This window comes from Apis cerana, linkage group LG5 (assembly GCF_029169275.1).
Source record: "Apis cerana isolate GH-2021 linkage group LG5, AcerK_1.0, whole genome shotgun sequence".
NCBI lineage: Eukaryota > Metazoa > Arthropoda > Insecta > Hymenoptera > Apidae > Apis > Apis cerana.
Genome location: NC_083856.1, coordinates 9,409,941 through 9,434,417, shown reverse-complemented (window position 1 = coordinate 9,434,417; position 24,477 = coordinate 9,409,941). Strand labels below are relative to the sequence as shown.

Sequence of the window (24,477 nt, the reverse complement as noted above, 5' to 3'; positions counted from 1 at the left end):
TAATAATGTGATTTTTTTATTAGAACTAGTATTTTTTTATCAATGAATACATCATTTTTTTTTATATAAAAATTTGAGCATTATCTAATAAAGAAGAGTAATCATATAATAACACAAACATTTTTTTTATATTATAATTGATTTATTAAATATATTTATAATATAAAATTATATATAATTTATATATGTAATATTATAAAAATATTAATTATATATATTATATAAAAAATTAAGAAAGAATTACTGCAATTAAAAATAGATATCACAATATATAATATGAAACTAATATGAAGAAATTTGTTAATAAATATTACTAAAATATATTAAAAATACTTATATCTGATTTACAATTATCATTTAAATTTTATTAATTCATATTATTTATTTTATATTATTTTTTATTAATTTTTAAATTGTAAGATATATTAAAAATAATATCACTTATGACTTGTTATATTAAAAATGTATACAATTAATCTAACATGTTAGTGAGTTCGTGACTGAATTTAGGTTTTTAAATATGAATAGTGAAGATGTAATTAAAAGAAAGAAGTACGGAACGGGTTATATTGGAATATATTTGTTATAAACACGATATGCGATAATATCTGAACATTGATTATCACGTAGAAAAATTTAAATTTTTCAGAAATATTTTAGTTTATTGCAATCATTTGCGAAATATATACTTTTATTAAGATTGGCGAAATTGATTGTGCAACATGGCGATTATATTTGAATAATAAGCGCATGTCGATTTGTTGTTATTTTACTAATGTTGCAAATATTTATATATTTTTTTTGTAATAATTTAGAAATAATGCGTATTAATTGTGATATATATTCTATTTAATATTCGTAAAAACTTACTATTAGTTAACAAGATTAAGAAGAAAGAAAAGATAAAGAAACGAAAAAGAATATCTTTTATATATTTCGTATATAATTTCGAATTATTATTTATAATAGATTATAATCTTTCAAAGATTTGAGACAGTAATTGTGAAATATTAGAATGTATATTATTTCTTATATACAGATTTTTTTAAAGTTCTTTATAAAAAAAAATATTAATTAAATAAATTATGCAATATATAAAAATTTGTATAATTTCAGTGCATTTTAGAAGTTACATGAGAGTTAAAGAAATTGTAGGCTCAAATGCACTGTGATAATTAAAATATCATAATTAACAGTGTGATGAGTAGCAGTGGATATCGTGGAAGAAACTTTGGACCACGAGGAGCTCGTATAAATGGTCCAACCAATGGCTTTAATGGACCCAGATTTCCACATCCAAGTTTTAATCATCCAAGACCACCACATAGATTATCTGGTCCTGATAAATGGATAGAACGTGCAAATTTTGCACCTTGGCAACAGAATAAAAATTTTCTTCCTCATCCACAATATAGGGGTAATTTACAATTTCGACCAAATAATAGGGGTAGAACAACAGGTCGTGGGATACTAAGATTTTCTGGTCCTGGTAGACCATCAAGTGCACAATTTTGTATGGGTTTTATAAGAAATCCTATACATAGACCACCATTACTTCAAGAAGAACAAGATGGAAATAAGCCTATATTAATATCACAAACTCCTTTACTTGGTTCTGAAGAAGAACGTCAACAAAAGATTTTAGAAACTGCTGACAAATTAAAACAAAAATTATCTTCTATAACAGAAGAAGAACTTACAAATTTTTGGGAAGATGATTTATCTGTTTTACCAAATAATAGCTCTGAAGAAGAAAATATACGAAATAAAGGTATTCCTGAACTTAGCCATGAACCACCTGAACTTGACTTGACATTTACTGATTTTAGAGATATAGGCAGAGTTAATTGCATTAATTCAAAATTTGAAAATGTAGATAGTAAATCTAATAATGAGATTTCAATTAGTTTTGAGCAAAAATCTACAAATAATGTTATAAATACAAATGATAAAATTACTATTATAGATGAAAATAATAAAGGAAAATCTTTGATTATTTTGGATTCAATGTATGATAAAGATAACTTATTGAAAAATGATAAATGTTATGAACAGATACATGATGATTTAACTAATTTTGAATGCAATGAAAAAAATTTACATTTTCAAAATAATAATGTTCCAGAAAATTTAATAACATCAATTTCAAATAATATTAATGAGAAATCGTCAAATTTAAATAAAAATATAACAAATTTACTATCAATAGAATCAGTAAATGATTCATTATTAAAAAAAGCTTCAGATGTAAATAATATAGAATCAATACTAGTATCAACTACAAATGATGATAATAAATTAAAAATAGATTTTTTACAAAATCAAAATATTGTGCAAGTAGATACACAGAGTATAAATGAAAATATTACACAAAACATTAACATAAATATACAACATAATGATGATTATGTAGAAACAAAATTACTTGAAAATAATCAAATTCAAAATAATTTGCAAACAAATATGTCTCAAGAGATATACTATAAAAATTTAGAAACTATTTCTGATTGTTCTCAAAATAGATTATCTAATTTTTCATCTTCTAGTGGAGAAATTTATTCAAACATTACTTGTGATTCTACATCTGCAAATTATAATGATTCATCTATTTTTCAATCAAGAATTTTCAATATACCACTTAGATTCACTCCAAGAATTGGTGGATCTAAATGTCATTGGAGTTTTCAACAGAATGGAAAAAATTTATTTTTTAGGGGATCACAAAAATTATCTTTTCATGGTAATCAAATATCTTCACCAAGACATGTTGCATCATTTAAATCAACTGATTTAATTCCAGTTGAATTTGATCCAAGAGCACCACCACCATCATTTATGCATAATGTACCTATTTCAAATCATGAATTTCAACAGACTGCAATAGTGTCATTTTCTTCTAATAATTTGCCCCCTACTTTTAATCCAAATGCACCTCCTCCAAATATAAGATCAAAATCAAGTGCTGAATTATCACAAGAATGGCTACAGCCTGTATCCTCTTTAGATTTAAGAGGTCAAGCAATAAATACTCAAAGTAATTTAAAAATTATACAACCATCTTTTGCTTTTGATCCTAGGGGACTACCTAGAATTTCAAATATTCCAATAACAATTAATGAAAAAGTATCTGAATTCAATCCTCAACAGCCACCACCTAAAATTCATAGAAGAGAGAAAACTCTTCAACCTCCACCAATTTTTGATCCACGACTTTCTTCTCAAGAACGTTCTAATTTAATTGCCCCCTTAGATATTTCCAAATCAAATATGATACCACTCAATTTAATTGAAACATCATCAGTGTCAGATTTTAAAATCGGTCCTATTGCACAAAATTTTTCGCAGCCACCTCCTATAAACATTTCATCTCATCAAACATTTATTTCTAATGTGCAAGTGAATTTTCAATCTGTTATATCACAAACAGGTAATGAACAAGAAATAATAAGAGAATTCTCATTACCTCTGCCACCTATAAGTATCACTGAACTTCCTCCACCACCACCTCCACCAAAAGAGCCTTTGATAGACAAAAATTCTAATCCCAACCAAAATATAAATATGGACGATGGATTAGAAGATATGCAAGAAGCAATGGAATTTGCAAAACAAGTAATGAATTTGAGTGAAGAAATAAAGAATAATGATACATCTTCAACATTTTCTGAATTATCATTAACACCATCAAAAATTCCAATACCAAATGAAACTTCATATCATTCTTTATCAATAGAAGAGACAAATACAAATACTACAAAAAAACAGAAAAAAAGGGAAAATAAAAATAAAAAATGTAGACAAAATGTAATTTATGGACCAGAATTGATTTTTGAAAGACAAGAAGATATTACAACAATAGATGAAAAACAAAATTTGCAAAATCAAAATAAAAAAACTGAAGATATGTTATTATCAAATGATCAAATAAGACCTAAAGTAATATTCAATTTAAATTCTAAAACAAAAAGAATACATAAACCAGAAGACTCGCATAAAATTTCTATAAATATTTCTGATAATAAAGAAATTTCGCAACAGGAAACTATTCAAAATTCTAATAAAGAAAAAGATATATATAATCCTAAAAAAGATTATGAAATTAGAAATAATAAAAATCAACAAAAAGAAATCAAGATTAAAAAAAATTCAATACATTCTGCATCACTTACAAGTATCTCCACACATGAAAACTCAAATGAAACATCTTATCATTATAAAAATTATAGCAAAGATATTGAAAAATTAAAAGCACATTCCTCCAATATGATAACATTTAATAATATAATTACCCCAAAAAATCAAATAACCAATCCAAAAAAAGAATCTAAAAAACAAAATGTTGCTACTTCAGAAACTTTATGGAAAAATAGAGTAATCAGTCGTTTCCTGAAAATGAGTAAAAATGATATTTGCAATATGGTGAACAATTCAAGCCTTCGTAAGTTTGATATTGTAATGAGACATTTGGTAAAAGAAAGAAGATCTTCTCTTTCTCTAGAATTGAGAAACACTGAAGATGAGAAAATGAAAGAATATGATAGAGAAGAATTTATGAATCAGTTAAATGCAATGTTAGATCCAAGTACTGTTGTAGGCATTACAGACTTACCTACAGAATTTATTCATCATCTGAGCGAAGTTTTACAACTTGATCCTATGCCATTTGATATTGAAAGCCAAAATGTAGATGATGATGAAATTGAAATTATAAATCAAAATGAAAATTTGAAAATAAATACATGTGAGTATGCAAATGAAGAAAATTTAAAAATTCAATCTTTTACTCAACAGTCAGATTCTCAAAATGAAGAAAAAATAGAAGATAATTTTTTATATAATAATGAACAATCTATTCATTATTCCTTGAACACAGAATTAAATTTAAATACTTTACGAGAAGATAATTTGTCACATAGATCAATCTCGAACAATATAAATTCCGAAATTGAAAATGTACATAAAAAGCAACCATTATTTAATGAGGCTGACTTAGATGATATATTATCTGAAGTTACAGAAAAAACGAAGAATTTACCAAATGCAAGTTTATCTATCAAATCAGAGAAATTCATTGAAACATGCACAGGTGCTTTATCAATACAAAGAGTAACAAAAACTTTTGACTCTAATGTTTTTTCACAAATTCCTACTAAAACAGAAGCTGATCTCGATGTCATTTTTTCAGCTGGAATTGCACGAGTTAAACAACTTGGTAAGAATAAAATAAATTTAGATAATTTAAAAGCATGCAAGTCTAATTCTGAAAATCGTAATACATTTAAATCTGAAAGATATGAAAGATGGAATAGAAAAGAAGATCTAGATACATTTAGGAATTTAACTAAAGAAGAGTGGGAAGCAAAGTATGGAATAGCAAATACTACAATATCTCCAACTATTATACAAAAAAATGTTTTTAATAGTGATGAAAATTTAATCAAAGATAAAAACAATTGTGTCCAACGATATTGTTCGTCGGATTCACCTATGAGACACTTGAGCATAAGTCCTTTAACTCGTGAAATTTCTACGTATAATGTAGATAAATGTATTAGCGATCCTGATGAAATAGAAGAATTGCAAAATATAGAAGAATCAGAAAGTAATGGCGAATCTAGTTTGACTAGTTCCAGTGATACCGATGAAGAAACCATTGCTTCTAATGTAACAAAATTGTTGAAAGTTATTAAAGAAAAAGAAAAAATTGCGAAGAAAAAATCGCTCAATGAAACAATTAGAGATGAAATAGCTGCTGAAATAGAAAAAAAATGGAAAGAAAAAAGTAAACATAAGGAAAAAAAATCTCGTAAGCATGGAAAAAGGAAAAAAGATAAAAAAGACAAACGAAGAAGGGAAAAAAGAAAGAAGAAAAAGAGAAGTTGCTATTCAGACTCATCAAAATTCAGTGAAAAAATTGAAAGATCCCGATTATCGACAAAGGATGAAATTAAGAAAGAAGTAATTATCAAACAAGAACCGACCAAATCTGAAGAGAATGCTTTTAACAGTGAGATTAATAATACTATGATTAATAAAGTAATAGATTTACGAATCGAATCTCAATGTTTACAAATAGAGAAAGAACAATTATCTGCAGTTACAAATATAACACCACAATCTAAGAATAAATCCGCAGATATCCCAATGTTAATGCTACCGAAAACTAAAGCACAACTTAAACAAATGCCAGAGCCTAGTAATACAGATCAAATGCATATTATGAAAAAAACAATTGAAATCACAAATAATAAAACAAATAATGAGAAGATAAAAGATTTTTTGGATATGAATAAAGATAATGAAATAACAAAAAATAATAATGAACGAATAGATACTGTTTCATATACGAATTTTTCTTTGCATCAAATTCATGTATCTGTTAATAAGGAATTACCTTCATCTATTCAATCACATGTTAAAACTATTAGCAATGATACAGCAGATATAACATCATTTAAGTCATTTAATTATAATACTTTAAATTCTGTTACTAATCTTAATATAAATAATCAGAATGTTGGTCAAAAAGTATGTACAAATATTTCTTCGGCAGAAAACAAAAGTAGCGGCTATAAAAAGATAGACATAAAAGCGTATAAAGAACGCGCATTACAAAGACGTCTAAAAGAACAAACTATATCAAAAGAAAATCCTGTAAATTCTATTTCATTTATTCAAGAATCGCATCATGTTTTACCTGTTAATGAATCTAATGTTGAATTGTTAAATGTAATAAAAGAAATGAAAACAAATGAAACTGATATAAATGAATTAAAGGATCCACGGTTAAGAATAAGATCAATAAGTACTCCTTCTTTAGAAGATTCTGATAAAGAAATTAAACAAAAAATTAGTTTAAATGAAATGGATGTTGTACAAAAAAATGAAAAATCTTTAATTCCCGTACAATTAGAGAATCTTAGCGAAAACAATATAATTCATCCAATAAATTCTGATTTCAATATATTTAAAGAATCTATTAAATATAAAAAATGCAGAAATAATAATAAATGTTCATCACAAATAATCACTATACAAGAATTTGATGAATTTCGAAAAAAAGAAAAATTAAAATTTGAATTGGAGAAAAAAACACCATCTTCAACTATTGACTTCTTTAAATTTAAAAATATTCGATCAGAAGGCAATAAGGAATTGAAATTGAAAAAAGAAAAGTCCAAAAAATCTGCTGAAAAAAAGAAAAAAGATTCAAAACCAAATGAATTTAAATCGCCGATAAATGAAAAATCTATAGAGAAATATTCCTATAAAAAGATCTCTGAAAACGATCAAGAATCGCTAATCTTAAATTCACATACTAATGATCAAATTGAAATTAAGAAAATAAATAATGATATCAATGAAAATTTATGTACTATACAAATTACTGAAACGTGTTCAAAAAATATAAAAGAAATAAATGATATTAAAACTATACAAGAACAAATTAATACTAATTTAAATAATAATAATAATTCTATAGAAAAACAAAAAAATCAATCTATTGATAACAGAGAATCAATAAATATTGATAAGAATGTTACTCTCCAAATTAATAAAGAAATAATTACAGAGAATCAACAGATTATAAATCAAAATCTAATAGAAACAAAAGATAATCAAACTTTAATAAGTTTAATAAGTTTGGAAGAAAAAAATAAAGAGATTGAAAAACATGCAACTGAAATCAGTAAATTACATACAATATCAACTGAATCTGACAATTTAAATCTCTCTCAATATTTGACTATTGAAAACTTAGATAGTGAAAAAGATACATATAGCGAGATGTCATCAATAGGTTTAACTTTTTTTAATCAATCTCCATCAACCGAAAAACATATGGAAAATACAATACTCGTTTCGAATCATATTAGCAAAGAATCTCATCCGTTAAACTCCCATCCGGTAATTGAACAAATTGATCTTGATATTCAGAAAAATGATCATTCAATTAATGTTAAACTTTTAAAAAATCTTAAAACTTATAATGAATCTATTTCGGATACGAAAATGGATTCAGAAACTATCGTTAAAAACGATGGCACAAATGGAGAAACAAATAATGAAGAAGAACATCAAGATAAGCTTATATTTCAATTAAAAATTTCAGAAAATCACAATAAAGTTGCCAAAAATGAAACAAAATCTCCAGATAGTCCGAGTAGTCCATTTAAAGGTTTTTTTGCAGATACTATCTGTGAAAATGATATCTGTCAGGTATCTCAATTATGTAATACAAAAATGAAGAATGAAAATAATAAAAAGAATGCAATAGTGGATTCTGATCAATTAGAAACATGTTTTAATGATAAATCATCCATTATAGAATCAGCAAAAGATTATAGGAATAATACTAGAAGTTTTTCTAAAAAGATGAAAAAAGATAATGAAATAACATTGATTAATAATTTAGTAAAAGAGAAACAAAATATTCAAGATAAAACAATAGATAACAATAGTTTTAATATGAGAGATGAAGTTGATATAATATCAAAAACAGAAAATACAGATGTAACAAAGAATAAAAATGATCGAACATATAATTTTCCTTCTGAACAAAAGAAAATTTTATGTAAATTTGATATAGAAAATCATGATACATTCAATGAAGATAGTGAACCATTTATTATTTTGGATGAATATATAGATAATGCAAATGAGAAATCAATTGAGAAATTTAGTACTCTTGATTTAGATTTTGAAGATTGTATTGCGAGAGATGCGAATATTTTTACGACTAAATCATTACAAATAGAAGAAAATTCGATGAATAATATTAAATCACCATGTTTTGATTCAATAATTTTCAATAAAGTATCGGAAAGTATATTTGATAAAAAAGATAGTGTCAACAAAGGACAAAGTCATAATAATATAACTTCTATGCATGAAAAAGAAAAATCTACATTATCACAAAAAAATATTTCCTTTTCAAAAAAATTATTTGCACCTATAGAAAGAACTATAAATATTACAGATATAGTTTCTTCCACTTCTGAATTGAATATTGAAGAATCAAAAATACCAAACATTACTGAACCAATTGATTCGATTATTTCAGATATTTCAATAGAATGTTCGCAAAATATTATTAGCACTACATCTAAAGATATTTCTCAAAAGGCTGAAGAAACTCCTGAATCATCTGTAATAGAAATGAGAATTGAAAAAGAAAATCATAATTTTACTATATCAGAAAATAATTCACAACATAATCTTGAATCTTTAAATGCAGCAGTCACATCTTTTGAAAATAAAACTTCAGAAAAGCTAAATATTTTAACAGAAGATACAAATGCACTTTCAGAAAATTTTTCACATACATCAATATCTGAAACAATACCTGAAAAAAATACAGAATTTTTAGTACTGGAAACCCAAGAACAATTAGATAATAATTCTATAGATCAAGAAGTATTAGTTCCTTTTGAAATAAAGATGTCCAATAATAAAAATGCATCAATTGATTCTGCTATAGAATATGAGACATCAAAAAGTTCAAATAAAATAATTTCGAAAAAATTAAATCAAAAAAAGAGGAATATAATGTTAAATAACATAAAAAATAAATCGAGAATGCGTTTAAATCGATGTAAGCATAAAAAACAAAAGCATAATATTTCTAAGAAAATAATAAAAGAAGTTATAAAATCAGATACTATGAAAATTACATATCCAACTACAAAAGCAGCTGTCATGGCTAGGATGATTGAAATTGATGTTGAAATTCACAAATTAATGACAGAGAAAATGACTCTCTATAAAATGTTGACAAGTGATACTTTACCAAATGACGACAATTTACAACAAAGTAATGTAACATACGAAAATAAAGAAGTTGAAATACCAATGATAAGACCTCAAACACCATCTATGTTAATGTCACAATTAATTCAGAATATTGAAACTAATCCAATAACAAATCAATGTGCCAAGACAAATAAAGAAAATTTATCTATAAAAGACATTTCAAATAATTCTGTGCAATCAAATAAATTTAAAGAATTACATAAACACGATCATTATACAGAAAAAAAAGAAAGTTGTACTTTTACTTATAATTCTGATGATGAAATTACATGTCATACTGGAGATATTAAATCATTAAACTCTGCAAAAAGAAAGAGAAAAAAATCTAGATTAATTAAAAAATTGGAAAATAAACTAAACAGTAATATATCTAATAAAGATATACAAAATACAATCACAGAAAAAATAAAAGTTAATGATATAACACATTTAACATCTCAAAAAATCAATATAAAACAAGGAATGATACAACAAGATTCTGATCAGATATCAGTGAATGAAATAAAATCTCAAGAAGATATAAACAAAATATGTACACAGCAAATTGAGTTATCTAATAAGGATAAAATAGAGATGTTAAAATATCGAGAAATTGACAAAATTATTGAATCTACTGAATCTCAAATATCAATTGAAAAAAATACTCAAACAAAAATACAAACACTTAATGAAAGAAATTATTTAATAAAAGATAATGAAAAAAATATTGAAATTTTAAGCAAAAAAAATATCAATAATATAGATAATCAAAATAATATAGATAATAAAAATAATGATGAAAAGAATATAGAAAAATCATCAGAGAATAGAACACCGGAAAGATCATCAATATATTCAGATGATAGTACTTGGGATTCTCTTCTTCAAAATTCAAGTGTAGATGATCAAAAGAAACCAACCACAGGTCTTGCTCTTTTAGAGGAAACATATAAAAAAGAAATGGCGAAAACACGAAAAATAAAGGCCAAAGCACGAAAAAAGAAAAAGAAAAAATTGCAAAATTTATTACAATCTGTAAATGTTTTAACTCCTGATGAGGAAGAGCTACCACTTTCTATATTATATATAAAAAAATTGCACCAGAAGAAAAAATTATTGGATTCTTTAGAACAACAAATGAAGCAACAAACAAATCATAATTCACAATTGTGGAAAAACGTAGTTGAAGTAATAAATGTGGCAAAAAACAAAACAGAAAATCTTGAATCATTTGAAAAACAATCAATTGAAAGCGTTATATCTCATGCATTAAATTCAGAAAAAAATACTGAATCTAATGAAAGTAAAGAGAAACAAGTAGTAGATTTAAAATCAAGAAATATTACGGAATTTTATACTGAATCATTAATAAATCATGAAAATACAAATGAAAAAAATAACAATTCTAAACAGAATAATTTACAAATATTATCTAATAAATCACAAGAATTTTTTAATAATAAACATTTTCAAAAAAATTTGGAAATCAATGTGTCATCAAAAATTGCAAATGATTTATCCGAGATATCTGTATGTGATACATATATGAATATAAAAGAAAATTTAGCAAAATCTTCTGAACAGCAAACTATGAAAAATAATAACATAGAAATTAATCAAATGAATTCATTAGAAGATTCATGTCTTACAGAATCAAATTTAAATAATATACATAATAATCAAAATATTTCGAATACTTCGGAAAATTCGGATATAGAAAAAGTTGAAAAAAAAACTGATAAAACAAACATGGAATTTTATTTTCAAAAGAAATTTGTTAATATTGAAAAGAACATTACAACGCAAGAACTTATTAATAATCAATTAATAATAACATCTGAAGATGTTGAAAAAAATTACGATACTTTAATTGAATCTAATAATGATAAAAACATTATAATTATAAATGAAAAGGAAAAAATAAATTCAAAAGTACAAAATGTAAATGAAGAAAAATTACAGGATGATAATAATAGTATAAAAGAATATAATAATATGTATCACGATGAACATTTTATAAGTCTCAAGGAACATAAAGAACAGCATAATAAACGTTCAAGTGAAGAAAATAATAATCAGAAATCTATTTCTTCTTTTATTGAGAATATAGAAGTATCAAAAACTGATATATTTGGTAAAAAGTTGTATAAACGTAAAAGAAGAAACAACAAAACTCCTCTTCGACGAAGCTCAAGAAATGCTGAAGAATCTGCAAAACGTATAAAATTAGAACTTGATATTGACTTAAATGCTAAACAAGAAGAAAAGAATTCCAGGATGTCTCCGAATACATTATCTACATTATCATTATCGTCATGTGAAGAAATTGAAACTATATTTACAAATCCTAAAAAAAATCGCAGTATTCAAAAACCAATAATAAATAGAAAACGATGTACGCCTATGTCTCCGGAAATTGAAATTCTATCACATGAATCGAATTTAAATAATGAATCAATAAAAGCAATTAAAAAATACAAAAAACATACAATGTCTGAAATGATGAATTGTATAGTACGAGTAGTAGATTGTAAGCATACGATTTTGAATCCAACTATAAGTTTAAATTTATTACAAAAGTATGGAATATCCAGAATTAATACGAATATGTATTCTAATTCTTCAGAAATAGATTTTTTAGATTCTGTGCAATCAACATCAACTAAAGACATATTGACTATATGTACAAAACAAACATCATTAGCTGAATTTTCACAAACTCAAACTTCAAATTTAATTAAAACATTTGATGATACAACACGATCCATTACTGATCAAATAAATCTCATTAAAATAAAAAAAATATCGAAATCTGTAAAAAATTCACTTGTAAATGATAAAGAAGAACATATTAATAATGATACCGAAATTATGCCAATTTTAATAAAAGAGCCAAATACTATAGATAATATACAAAATTGCGATAAACCAGATATTGAAATTGTGGAAGAAAAAATGAAAGTTATCAAGAATCAACAATGCAATAATTGTGAATCGACATCGACTATAATAGATATGACAAAAGATAAAGAACTACCGAGAACACAATATACAGTACATAAAGGTCCCATTTTAGATATTAAGGTAAAGAAAAAACGGCATCGTAATAAAACCAGAATGAAATGAAAATATTAAAATAATTTATTTATTCTTATTTTTCTGAATTAGATAAATTTATATATTTTTTTAATATTTATAATATGTTAAATTTATTTATTTTATAAATATATACTCCTATATTTTTACTTCTTATTAAACAGTATATTTTATTTGTTATAGATTTTTATTATATAAAGAATTCTATTGACATTAAATATATATATATATATATATTTACAAAAATAAAGAAATAATTAATAAAATTTAAAAAATTATTAATTTTTAAATTTTCATTTGTTATTTTCCTTGACCTTATGAATTATTTTTCATTTATTTTATAATTAATAATTAATAATTACTTAATAATTAATATTTTATAATTATACAATTATTTGTTTTATGTTTTTTTTATCTTTAGCTATAATTTTTAATTTTATGATTCCATATTATTATTAATGGAATAAATAATCTGTGAAAATACTAAAAGTTTGATTAAATTTAATAAATTAATAATAAATAATTATTTATAATAATTAATTAGTAATAAAAATAAATATATTTTTTAGGTTTTTGAGAATTCATTTCTAGCTGCAAGTGAAGATGGTAGAATATATAGATATAATCAAGCATCTAATGGAATATTAAATATTTATAAAGGTCATAAAGCAGCAGTTACTTGTTTATATGTATATAATGCAAACAACATAGATATTAACAAAGAATGGATGTTTTCTGGTTCATTGGATGGAACTTTACGATGCTACAATATAGTGGTAAATAATATATTTATCTATAAATTTAATATAATATATGTTATTATTTATTTCATTTTACTATATTGTTATATAATGAATTATTATATTATTGTTATATTCTTAAATATTTTATTTAGACTGGAATACAAATAAGAGATACAGCAGATATAAGTAGTCCAATACAATGTATGGATGAAGCATGGGGAATAATTTTTATTGGTACTAAATCAGGTCATGTATCACGTTACCATATGAAGGTTTGTTGAAAAACTTTTGAAATAAAATTATTTTTATATATGGATATGAGTATCTTTATAACGAAAGATACATGAATATTTCAGTCAGGTGTAATTAAAGGAAACAGCATACAATTCTCAGATAAATCTGTGTTAGCTTTAAAAGCAACTAATGAGGGTCCACGTCGAGTTCTTATTGTAGCATCACGTAATCAACCGATAACAATACGAGATGCTCAGAACGGCCTATTTCTTCGTACAATTTGTGGTCAAAAAAGTCACACAGTATATAGTTTGATGCGTGATTATAATTTGATTTATTGTGGTACGAGTAGTACGTCTATACCTGTATTTGATTTTACGGTTCGTAAAAATAGTATATATATTTTATTATATTATTATTATATAATATTACATTATGTATGTAAAAATCATTCTTTATTTTTTTTTATTTTATAGAATGGTGAACAAACAATGCAGTATAATGCTGGTGTAGGAATCGTATGCATGCGTTTATACAAACAATTATTATTTGCTGGTTGTTATGATGGAAATATTTATGTATTTGATACAAAGGTTAATATTAAGCATAATAAAATATAAATAATAATAATGAAATATTAATAGTAAAAATTATATTAATTTTCATATTTTAGGATCATCGACTTGTATGTAGTATCCCTGGACCTGGTAATATGTTATTAAGTATGGAAGTCATAGACAATAAGGTATCTTATTTTTATAATAAAATATTTATTAAAATATTATTGAAATATTATATTAAATATAATATTAAATTATTTGTTTTCTTAGATTATAGCTGGTAGCAAAGATAAACGTTTGCAATCATGGGAAATGCCTCGACAAGTACTATCTTTATTATTGAATCAAATTTGAACTGATAGATCCTAATCTAGTCGTGCTCCTAGGAAAAATTTTTAAATTTGGAGTACAATCTATTTACAATGACCGTCTATAAAATATTTGTACAGATTCAAAATATTTGATCTGTAATATATATAATTTTATTTAAGAAACAATGCACATAAATAATATAAATATGTTTGTACAGGAAATTAGATAAATTATTGATATTTCACAGTAAAATACGAGTATTTATAGCAAATTCAAAAAACTTATTAGAGTCTTACTCTTTATTCTATTTTAACACTTCACAATTCGCACTACTAGGAATAATAAACATTTCCTATGCCTTGTGCGGAATATAAATTACTTTTTTTTTATATTTTATATTCTTCAATAAAAATACAAAAAAACGTAATTTTAATTATATATATATAACAATAACAATAACAATATATTAAAAAAAAAGGAAAGAAAAAGCATCATTATCATTTAAAATTCTTAAAACTTTGCACTTATTATTTTTTTCTTTTGTACCTGCATTTTTAAATGTTATCAGATTATATATCATCTAAATACATAATAAATGTAAGTGTTAATAATAATTATATTTGTTAATTTACATTAAATTTATGAGTAATTGACAACATTTCATAATTTGCTTAAATGTAAAAAATTGAAATATATTAAACTTATACGGAAAAATTTATTTGAATTAAATAAATAAGAAATATGAATTTAATTTATTATATTGATAGATTGCATATCTTTCCAAATAAGAAATGCTATAATAATTTTCGTGTTTGTAAATGTTTGTCATTAAATTAATACATTAATTTTTATATATGATATTAATAATTAATATATTTCTTTAATAAACTAAAAGAAAGATATGTTTCTATCAATGATATTAACAAAAAATTTAAAAAAATTTATTTATATTAATATATTATGGAAATTTTTATTTTAAGAAAATATAATATGCAAAAAAAATTATATATTTTGCTTTATTTTTAATATATAGTATCTCATTTAATTAACATTTTGTACTTATAAATTATATTATTATTTACATACATCAATGAATATGCTAAATTATAAGTTCATTATGTATTTAGTATTTGTTATAAATATAATAATAAAATTTTGTTTTCATAATATTTATTTTTGAAGAAGAGTTTTCTGTATAAATTGACAATAATTTACTAATAATAATTTTTAAATTTTATTATATATTAAGTTATACGAAAGTCATACATAAACGAATGCAATAAAATAATATCTAAATCTCAAAATTAAAATTTTGTATAATTAAAAATTAAATTGAAAAAAAATATTTATATTTTATAGTTATTTTTTTATTTTTATTTTACTTAATCCTAAACATTATCATATTATTATTTTAAATTTTATTTTGTACAATGAAATAATCAATTGATATTAATAAACAATGTAGTTACTATAGAAAGACATTTATTAAATCAATAAATTTCTGTACTTATACATATGAAGTATATGATCAATTTATGAATGTGTAACAATATAAATATTTTTTAAACTAATAGATTTAATATGTGTCTTTGTCTTGGTCCTATTAAATCGGGAAAAACATTTTTAATGAAACGTTTACAAGGAGATGAAATAGACTATGCAACTCATACTGTTTCTACAAATGGTATAAATCTTTTTACCATAAAAAATGACACTGGCGAATTTGATATGCTTATTAAAGAAATAGGTGGAAGTATGGCACCAATATGGAAACATTACTTTGACAAGGTGAATTTTTTTATAAAAATTTTGAATTTAAATTCCAAAATCACTTTATAATTTTATAGAAGTTATTTTATTTTTTAGACACAAAAACTTATTTATGTAATAGATACAAGCAATCTCTGTCAAATAAGTGCGGCAGGAGTATTACTTTACTCATTGTTAGTCGATCCTAGATTGCGAAATATAAAAATCGCATTAACATTGAATAAAATGGATCTTTCTTATCGTCAAATGCGCAATGAAGCTTTACTTATGCTACAATATTCACGTTTGCAAAAAGAAGTTACTCAAGAATTATCTGTATTTGAAACTAGTGGAATGACTGATCAAGGTATTGAAGAATTAAGAAACTGGTTATTTAATCCGATCTCTTTAAAATTTTCAATAAATTCAAAGAAGTAAAAATAATATATAGTACAAAATAATTTTATCAGAAAGTGGATATTTTTTTTATTTACACTCAATGTTACAAATAATATAAGGATTCTACAAATAACTTTTCAATAACATTTGTCAGGTTTTTCTAAAAAATCTAAAAATTTCTTCAAAAGTGAAATTATTTAATATTGAGCGTACAAGATTCGTATAATTTGATGTTAATATAATTAATTAACTCATGTATTTTTTTAATATATTTTCGAAATGTTAAAAAAAAAGTTATATATTATCAATCAAAAAGTTTCTAAATTAATTTAAAATAAATACTATTTAAATAAATATTATTTATTATTACAAGAAATACATTGTATTTGGTATGTCAATTATAACAATACTGGAATAGATATATTGAAAACATTTGATTTTTATTTTTATCAATTTACATTAAGTATATTTTTAAAATAAGTTTAGAAACTTTTTGATTATTTTTATATGCGTATGTACGAAATTTGATGCAAACTATCATGATAATATAAACAGCATTAAAGAGTACAAGCATATACAACAAGAAAACAAAACAATATGATTTCCACAAAAATTAGAAAGAAGAAAAATAGTTTGTTGCTATCTTGTACTAATAATGATAAATACATAAATGTTTATACATTTCTTAATTTGTTTCTCAAATATTTAAGATTTTTCTTATAAATCTATTCGTGAGCCTTTCAAAATATAATAAACTATACAAGAATCAGCAAAAACTATGTCTAATGTATCCTTGTAAGATCTTCCACTATTTTTACAAGATCATCCACTGTTGCTTCTTTTTTCATGCCGCTGGGATCGTCAATCTATTAATGAAAAAATGAATTAAAAATATGATAAGTTATATACATATTATTATATAATTTAAAAAACAATTTAATGTACCATAAGACCACTTGCAACTTCTGCCATTTTATCAGGACTCAAATCAAGAAAACTTTCAATTAAATCTCCATCTATAAAACCTTCACATTGCTCAATTTTTAATTCCGTATTAAAACTTCTCCAAAAGTTATGTTCTATTTTACCAACACTTTTTATTACACTTGTTAATCTATCTTCAAGATTTCTTAAGAATTCATAAAATATAAATGGAATTTGTGTAACTAAACCGATTGCACCGCTAACAGTACCAAACAATACGCAACCTTGTGTAGGTGTACTTGATTCACCTAAATTTTGCATTACTAAAGATCCATGTCGAAAAACATTAACCATATCACCCAAATGAAATTGTCCAACTTCTTGCATTTGTTGTCTTTCATCCTCTGAAGTGGCAGCACTAAAATACATTTTAATTTATTATTTTATAATATTAATGCATATACAAATATAATACAAATTTATCAAATTAACAATTTACCTATCTTTTTGGCAAACGAATAAATTAAAGCAATTCTCTGCACCCAAAAAAGTATCATCATCTAAAATTTCAATGGCAGTCATCCAATTTGGATTATAATCTCTTGCTATTTCTTCAAAACAACCTTCCATTGTTTTATATTGCAACAATGTAAGAGATCTCATAAGATCTCCAACTAAAATGAAATCGCCTTTACTTTTTAAATAAAGAGCAATAATATTATTAAAATGACTACATTCTAATCTGAGTTCTTTTTCTGCTGTCCATTCGAATAAACGAACAGTGCTATTTATACTAGCAAGAAGTTTTCCATTAAATTCAGTTAAAGAATAACATGATCCTTTAATTTCTTTTTCAGCTACTTGTGTAAGTTTTCCATCACTCCAATGATATAAAAGTATTCTACCCATTTTTGGTTCAGTTTCATCTGGATGAACAAGTGCAGTTCCGACTATGTAATAAGAAGTAGGATCTTCACCTAATTTTGTTGATATCAATGATAGTGCATATTCAGTGGGCATTAACATATGTGCATGTAAAACTTCAAAAGTATGTTGATCAATTATAAGTAGATTATGTACTTCAATTTCTTGACAAATGTCACTAGCTGTATGTCCTGTAGGTTTATTATAAGATGCAATATGACTGCTGCTAGATGTAGAAGCTGCTTGTGTAGATGCTGAATGTCTTACAATGCTAACACCACTACTATCTTGGATGTCAACACGCATTGTTATTACTCCAAATGTTTGAGAACTTTCTTGGTAAGCAATTCGTCTCGGTGATTCTCCAAGAGGAACAGTTCGAATGTGTAATTTTTGAATTTCATCAATCGTTCCGATTGTTACTGTACTATCAGTTGCTAATGCTAAGCTATCAGGGTATGATTCTGCATTTAAAGAACACATATGATTTACCTCCTTTAAGTTAACATTGCTGAATACTAGTTTATGATTCGATGAATAAATTACAGTAGGTCTATCAGAACATGCAAAAACATTAGTGGTAAACAATGATCTGAAAGTTCTTAAAACTGTTGGTTGTGTACCTAAAGTAACTTTCTTTTTATCAGAAAGTATACCATTTTGCTTATGTAAAGTAAAATAATACATGCTACCATCTCCAAGAGCACAAAGCAGATATGTATTACCTTCAAAACATGTCATTAAAATAGATCTAGGTATAATTTCACCACCAAGTAATTCTTTGTTAATTTCTTCTAAAGCAGGTAAAGTTAAAATATGAACAGAAATATGTGTCCATAAACCTACTGCAGCAATTTTTGCTTCTGTATTACCATCCAATGGAGATATATCTAAACAAGCAACTTCATATTGTAAAGTAGTAAATCCTTTTGGTAAAATTTGTCCACATGAAATTTCTAAATAAAATAAATCATTTCCAGTAGCACAAAGTACTTGTGTGCCATTACAAGCAACTACACTAATAGTTCTTTTATTTTCTGGCTCCCATTCAGAAACAACTGTTTTAGTTTCATATGAAATTAATCTGGCAGATGTTGGCGTTATCTGAATAAATAAATCATTTGTAACATTCCCAGTATGGAAAGTTTGTTCATCAGCAACAAAACCTGGAATATCTGTTTCTTCAACTTCTTCTCCATTTAAGGTCAAAATTCTGGTTTGTCCAACAAAAGATAAAACTAAGGTATTATCAAAATTGCCACCACCAATTTTTAATGCCCACATACCCTTGATACCTGGCAAATCTATGCTTGCATGTTCTTCAATACCTATTCCATTTCTTATAATTCTAAGAGAACCTTCCTTGAAAGCTCCGGAACATGTAACCATTTGCCCTTGACCTTGTCTTTCAAGATCAACTACTGCCATGTCAACTATTGGTGCTAAATTTGTAAACGTTTCCATTGGTACACAATAGGAACCATTTTCATCTGCTTTTGTAATTAATTTTACTAATTGTGAATCACCCAATCTACTACCAACAAATATTACTCCATTATCTAAATATGTAATGCATTCTGGTATACTAATTTCTCCTAAAAGTTCAACTTTTAAATCTTTCACAACTTGCGTACCATCTGCTTTTTTTTCTTGTTCCACAAATAACATAAACAAATGTCCAGCCATATCTCCTAATAAATAACGAAGTCCTTGATTATCAACTTTAGCATAGCATGTAATAGTACTCTGTTTGATAATTGGAGGCACAACAGCAACATACGTATTTCCATCATGATATAATATACTTTCTTGACCTATTATTATTGCACCACAAATAGGAGAAGGTACAGGAATAACTATCATAGCTTCACGTTCTACGTTATCCTGTCTCCAAGGTATTTTAACAAATTCTTTATCTCTTAAAGAAATTTCATGTGTCTTAACATGTCTTCCATTAATATCTTGATGAATTAAAATTAATGTAGGATTAGCACATCCATGAAGAAAATTTACATCCTGTACTTGATGTTCTTCCATACGTATTGATGATGCTTTTAATTCTGGATTATCTTTATCAAGAGGTATAATTTTAAAAAGACCATCATATAATCGTAGACCAATTACACGTGCTTTAGGATCAATTACAGCTTTGATTCCTGTTTCTGAAGCTTTTCCAATACGATCTGCTACATTTCCATGTGCTTTTGTTATAATTTCTATATTTTCTCCTTCTCCAATACATTCCAAAATCATAGCATTATAACGTGTAGTTAAAAGAAACAAAAGATCTTTTTTTTCATGCTGTAGAGATATTTCAATCAATTAATTACATATTAATTTATTTTAATATGATTAAAAATCATATTAATAGATTATTTATATTTATATGTAATATATGTACATGAATGAAAAATAATTAATTCTTTATACATATAAGGTTATATTATTCTTAATAAAATAAAAATATTATAAATATATATATATATTAAATAAAATATATGAATTTTATTACATTTAATATTAATATGAAAATATGAAAATGAATAGAATAATTTATAAAAATTAACAAATAAGATACTAGTATAACCTTACCGGCGGCCGAAAAAACTTAACAACTGCAATTTTCCCATAAATTCCAACTTCTTTTAATGGTCTTAAACCTTCTGGAGTAACAAGATATATTTCTAATCGAACATTTTTTGCTAAAATGAGGTTCAAATCCGTAGGGGAAGTAAAATTACCTTGATACGTAAAAAGAAAAGAATTGTTTATCTACGTAAGCATAGAATTTTTTTGTACATTTCTCTTACTTACCTGTCACACATGCGGTGACAGCTGTAGGCTTGTGTGCCGTTACTACATAATGATGAGACATCGCTTTCATAATATTTAATCCAACAACTTTTAGAAACTTGTTAACACTTCAACCATAAGATACGACCAAACGCTGGCCTTGCGTGCTTTTCAATTTCACGCGCCACGAAGTTAGCAACGATTCACAGTGTATTAAGCCTGGTTCACAATAAACATAAGGAATATTTTAAAATAAAGTTTTAAATAAAAATTACTTCTTATATTGCTTATTCAGCAAATATACATATTTAAATTGAAACGTAATTTCATAAAAAAAAATGCAAAAAAATTATGTATTTTATATTCAATTAGAAAATGTGAATTAATTATTTAAATTTTTTGTTATTTAAATTCATTTCTTAAAAAAACACTTTTTTATAGATAGAATTCCGTTTATCACTTTTTAAGAAATAAAAAAAATTAAATTGTATGTACATTTTACAATATATCTTACGATACTAACAATATACATATTTATTAAATTTTTATGGGGATCTTATATTCTATCATAATAAAGCTATCTCATAATCAGATATATTCACATTGTTGAAGAATTTTTTTAGATGAAGCTCTTCACTTCTTTGCATTAAGTTTCAGGAGAATAATTATAATAAAAGAGAGAAACTTTGAAATTTATTAAAAATTTAAAATATGTGAAATATTTTTAACATATCTTATGTTCAGACCATAAACTAATATCTAATATAATAATTTTTAATTTATACAATTGTACAATATCACATTACTTTTAATATTAATTTATTAATATAGTTTTATTTTAATTAGATCTAGTTTTATAACTTATTAGTTGATGGTCTGTAAACCCCAAATTTATACATTTGTACCATCAAATGGCAGTTCATTGAAAACAGACTACTAAAAGACAATTACTTAATTGCATCACATTTGTTACCAAATGAAGATAAAATATAGAGAATACACCACAAATATAAATACAACTCTTTGTAATACTTTAGCCTGCATAGATATAAATTTTACTCTTTCATAAGATTAGGTATGTATTTCCTATTCCATTACATATTTAAGTTTACACAAAACAGTTTTAAAAGAAATGGGAAGTAAATTATAAGGGCACATTTAAGGATAATCTAGGTTACATATCTTATATCGAAAGAGGATTTTTTACTGCACAAATGCAATATTGCATTTAAACCAGTCTTGCTTCCTAATTGGTAGGATTAAAGCAAATATGCAGGACCAATGACATATTTAACATGACTTGTAAGTTAATTCAATAGATAAAACATTCAGTGGATTTTTATATGGTGGTGTATAAAAACAGCTTTTTATAATTTATGTAGGGAGACCATCAATTTTTTGAATGGTTACATGACCATTTGAAAGATTAACTGGGGTCATAGATGCTTTAGAATTCTCACTTGAACTACTATCACAAGTATCACTTTTACTATCAGTACTAGAGACAGAACTATCTTTTCTTTGACTATTTTTACTTCTAGAAACATATCCCATAAGTTCTGAAGAAGAGCTAGAATTTGGAAGGAGACAACTACATCTGCTTCTATTCTCATTACTTGTACTATCACTGTCGCTTTCGCTATCAACACTTGAAACTGGACTGCCGTCCCTTTTAGCTCTTAATAATTCATTTTCTCGTTTTAATTGTTCATTTTGTTGCATTAAATCATCAATTCGTTGTTGACAGATTTTTAACTTTTTTGCTGATTCTGAATCTGTACTACTACTGTTGCTTTCCAAGTCTCGTTGTTCTGTTTGATGAAAATTTTTACCACGTAGTCGTTTTGTTAATAAATCTACTTTTGCTTCTAATTGCAGATATTCCTGTATCAGTTCTGATTTACTTAATGTGCTTAATCTTTCAGCATGAAGATCTTCATATGCAGTTGAGAATTCCTTTGTCAAGAATTCTTCTTCGTCTTCTGGAGACGAATAAAAATAATCTTCATCAGAGTCAACACTGAAACTAGAATCTCGAGTACGAGAAGGGGCTGATGGTTTTTGAAATGTAGCAGGTAATTCTGATGATGCAGCTTCTGAAAGCTTTTGGTCAAGATCTGGAAGATCACTGTGATCATCCATAAGAAATTGTGTGGTGTTATATAGTGCTGGAGGTTGTCTACCAGTTTTTGCTAATCGACCTCTAGATCTATATCGCAGCTGTTGTTGATATGATAATTGTTGTTTTGAATATGGTTTTAATTTTCTATGTTTAGGTTTACCTCTACGAGTTTTTCTTTTTTTCGCTGCAATATCAATTCCATCTTCATGCTGACCTCCCTCCTGATCTCCACTACCACTACCACTTTCAAATTTTCCAGAATTTTTTATTAATAATTTAGAACACTAAAACATAGAAACAATTATATTAATTTTTAATTTCAATGCTTTAAATATTTTGTTATATATTATGTTGTAACATTTATTTTAAAAATTTTACGATTAAGAATCATTTAATATGATTAATTTCTACTAAACTTTATTTGAATTGTAAAAATACAAAAGTACATTAATGATATATTTAAAATATTTAACTTTTCATATAACACAATATTTTTAAATATTCAAACTAAAGCAAATATCTTACGGTTTTCTTATTAATATAATTATTTTTGTTGATATTTTCTCCGGTAGAGAGCGACACTTGTTCCGAAACAGGCAATGACAACGATGACGCCGCAGGCGTCGGCTCTGCTTGTACGCCCTTCACGTCATGTACTTTATCAATGCCGTCCGACACTTTCTCCATTACCGTTTTGACATCATGATTCTCCATATTTATAATATTGACCAAAATTCGGCGATTTGCAGTGATACAAGCACTCATTACCGCTTAAAAACACTATCTCGTCCACCAATACCTTCCACTCCCGTTTTACGAACCGTACGTC

General features: G+C 25.1%; 4 protein-coding genes across 5 annotated transcripts; 2 read left to right on the top strand and 2 right to left on the bottom strand.

Moving 5' to 3' along the window:
• The first annotated feature begins 431 nt into the window (after positions 1-431).
• Positions 432-16,317, top strand: LOC107994430 (uncharacterized protein PF3D7_1120600). Of its 2 annotated transcripts, XM_062074999.1 has the most exons (9): positions 432-552; positions 1,197-5,086; positions 5,186-12,876; positions 13,458-13,664; positions 13,784-13,903; positions 13,988-14,245; positions 14,342-14,458; positions 14,539-14,610; positions 14,696-16,317. In XM_062074999.1, the coding sequence occupies exons 1-9, from the start codon at positions 521-523 to the stop codon at positions 14,777-14,779; spliced, it is 12,471 nt and encodes a 4,156-aa protein (XP_061930983.1). In that variant the 5' UTR covers positions 432-520; the 3' UTR covers positions 14,780-16,317. The 2 variants fall into 2 exon arrangements, with proteins under 2 accessions (XP_061930983.1, XP_016906839.2); XM_017051350.3 differs by having other exon boundaries at positions 1,197-12,876.
• LOC107994447 (ADP-ribosylation factor-like protein 3) lies at positions 15,205-17,661 on the top strand. Its single transcript, XM_017051377.3, has 3 exons — positions 15,205-15,334; positions 16,312-16,525; positions 16,604-17,661. Exons 2-3 carry the CDS (start codon positions 16,319-16,321, stop codon positions 16,922-16,924), a joined length of 528 nt encoding a protein of 175 aa, XP_016906866.1. The 5' UTR covers positions 15,205-15,334; positions 16,312-16,318; the 3' UTR covers positions 16,925-17,661.
• Positions 16,948-23,932, bottom strand: LOC107994446 (DNA damage-binding protein 1). Its single transcript, XM_017051376.3, has 6 exons — positions 23,809-23,932; positions 21,548-21,745; positions 21,326-21,474; positions 18,309-21,034; positions 17,831-18,227; positions 16,948-17,751 (listed from the first exon to the last, which is right to left on the bottom strand). Exons 2-6 carry the CDS (start codon positions 21,615-21,617, stop codon positions 17,668-17,670), a joined length of 3,426 nt encoding a protein of 1,141 aa, XP_016906865.1. The 5' UTR covers positions 21,618-21,745; positions 23,809-23,932; the 3' UTR covers positions 16,948-17,667.
• Positions 22,202-24,413, bottom strand: LOC114577051 (protein HEXIM1-like). The gene is made up of 2 exons (XM_028665078.2): positions 24,174-24,413; positions 22,202-23,932 (listed from the first exon to the last, which is right to left on the bottom strand). The coding sequence occupies exons 1-2, from the start codon at positions 24,411-24,413 to the stop codon at positions 22,901-22,903; spliced, it is 1,272 nt and encodes a 423-aa protein (XP_028520879.1). The 3' UTR covers positions 22,202-22,900.
• Between the last annotated feature and the right edge of the window lie 64 nt (positions 24,414-24,477).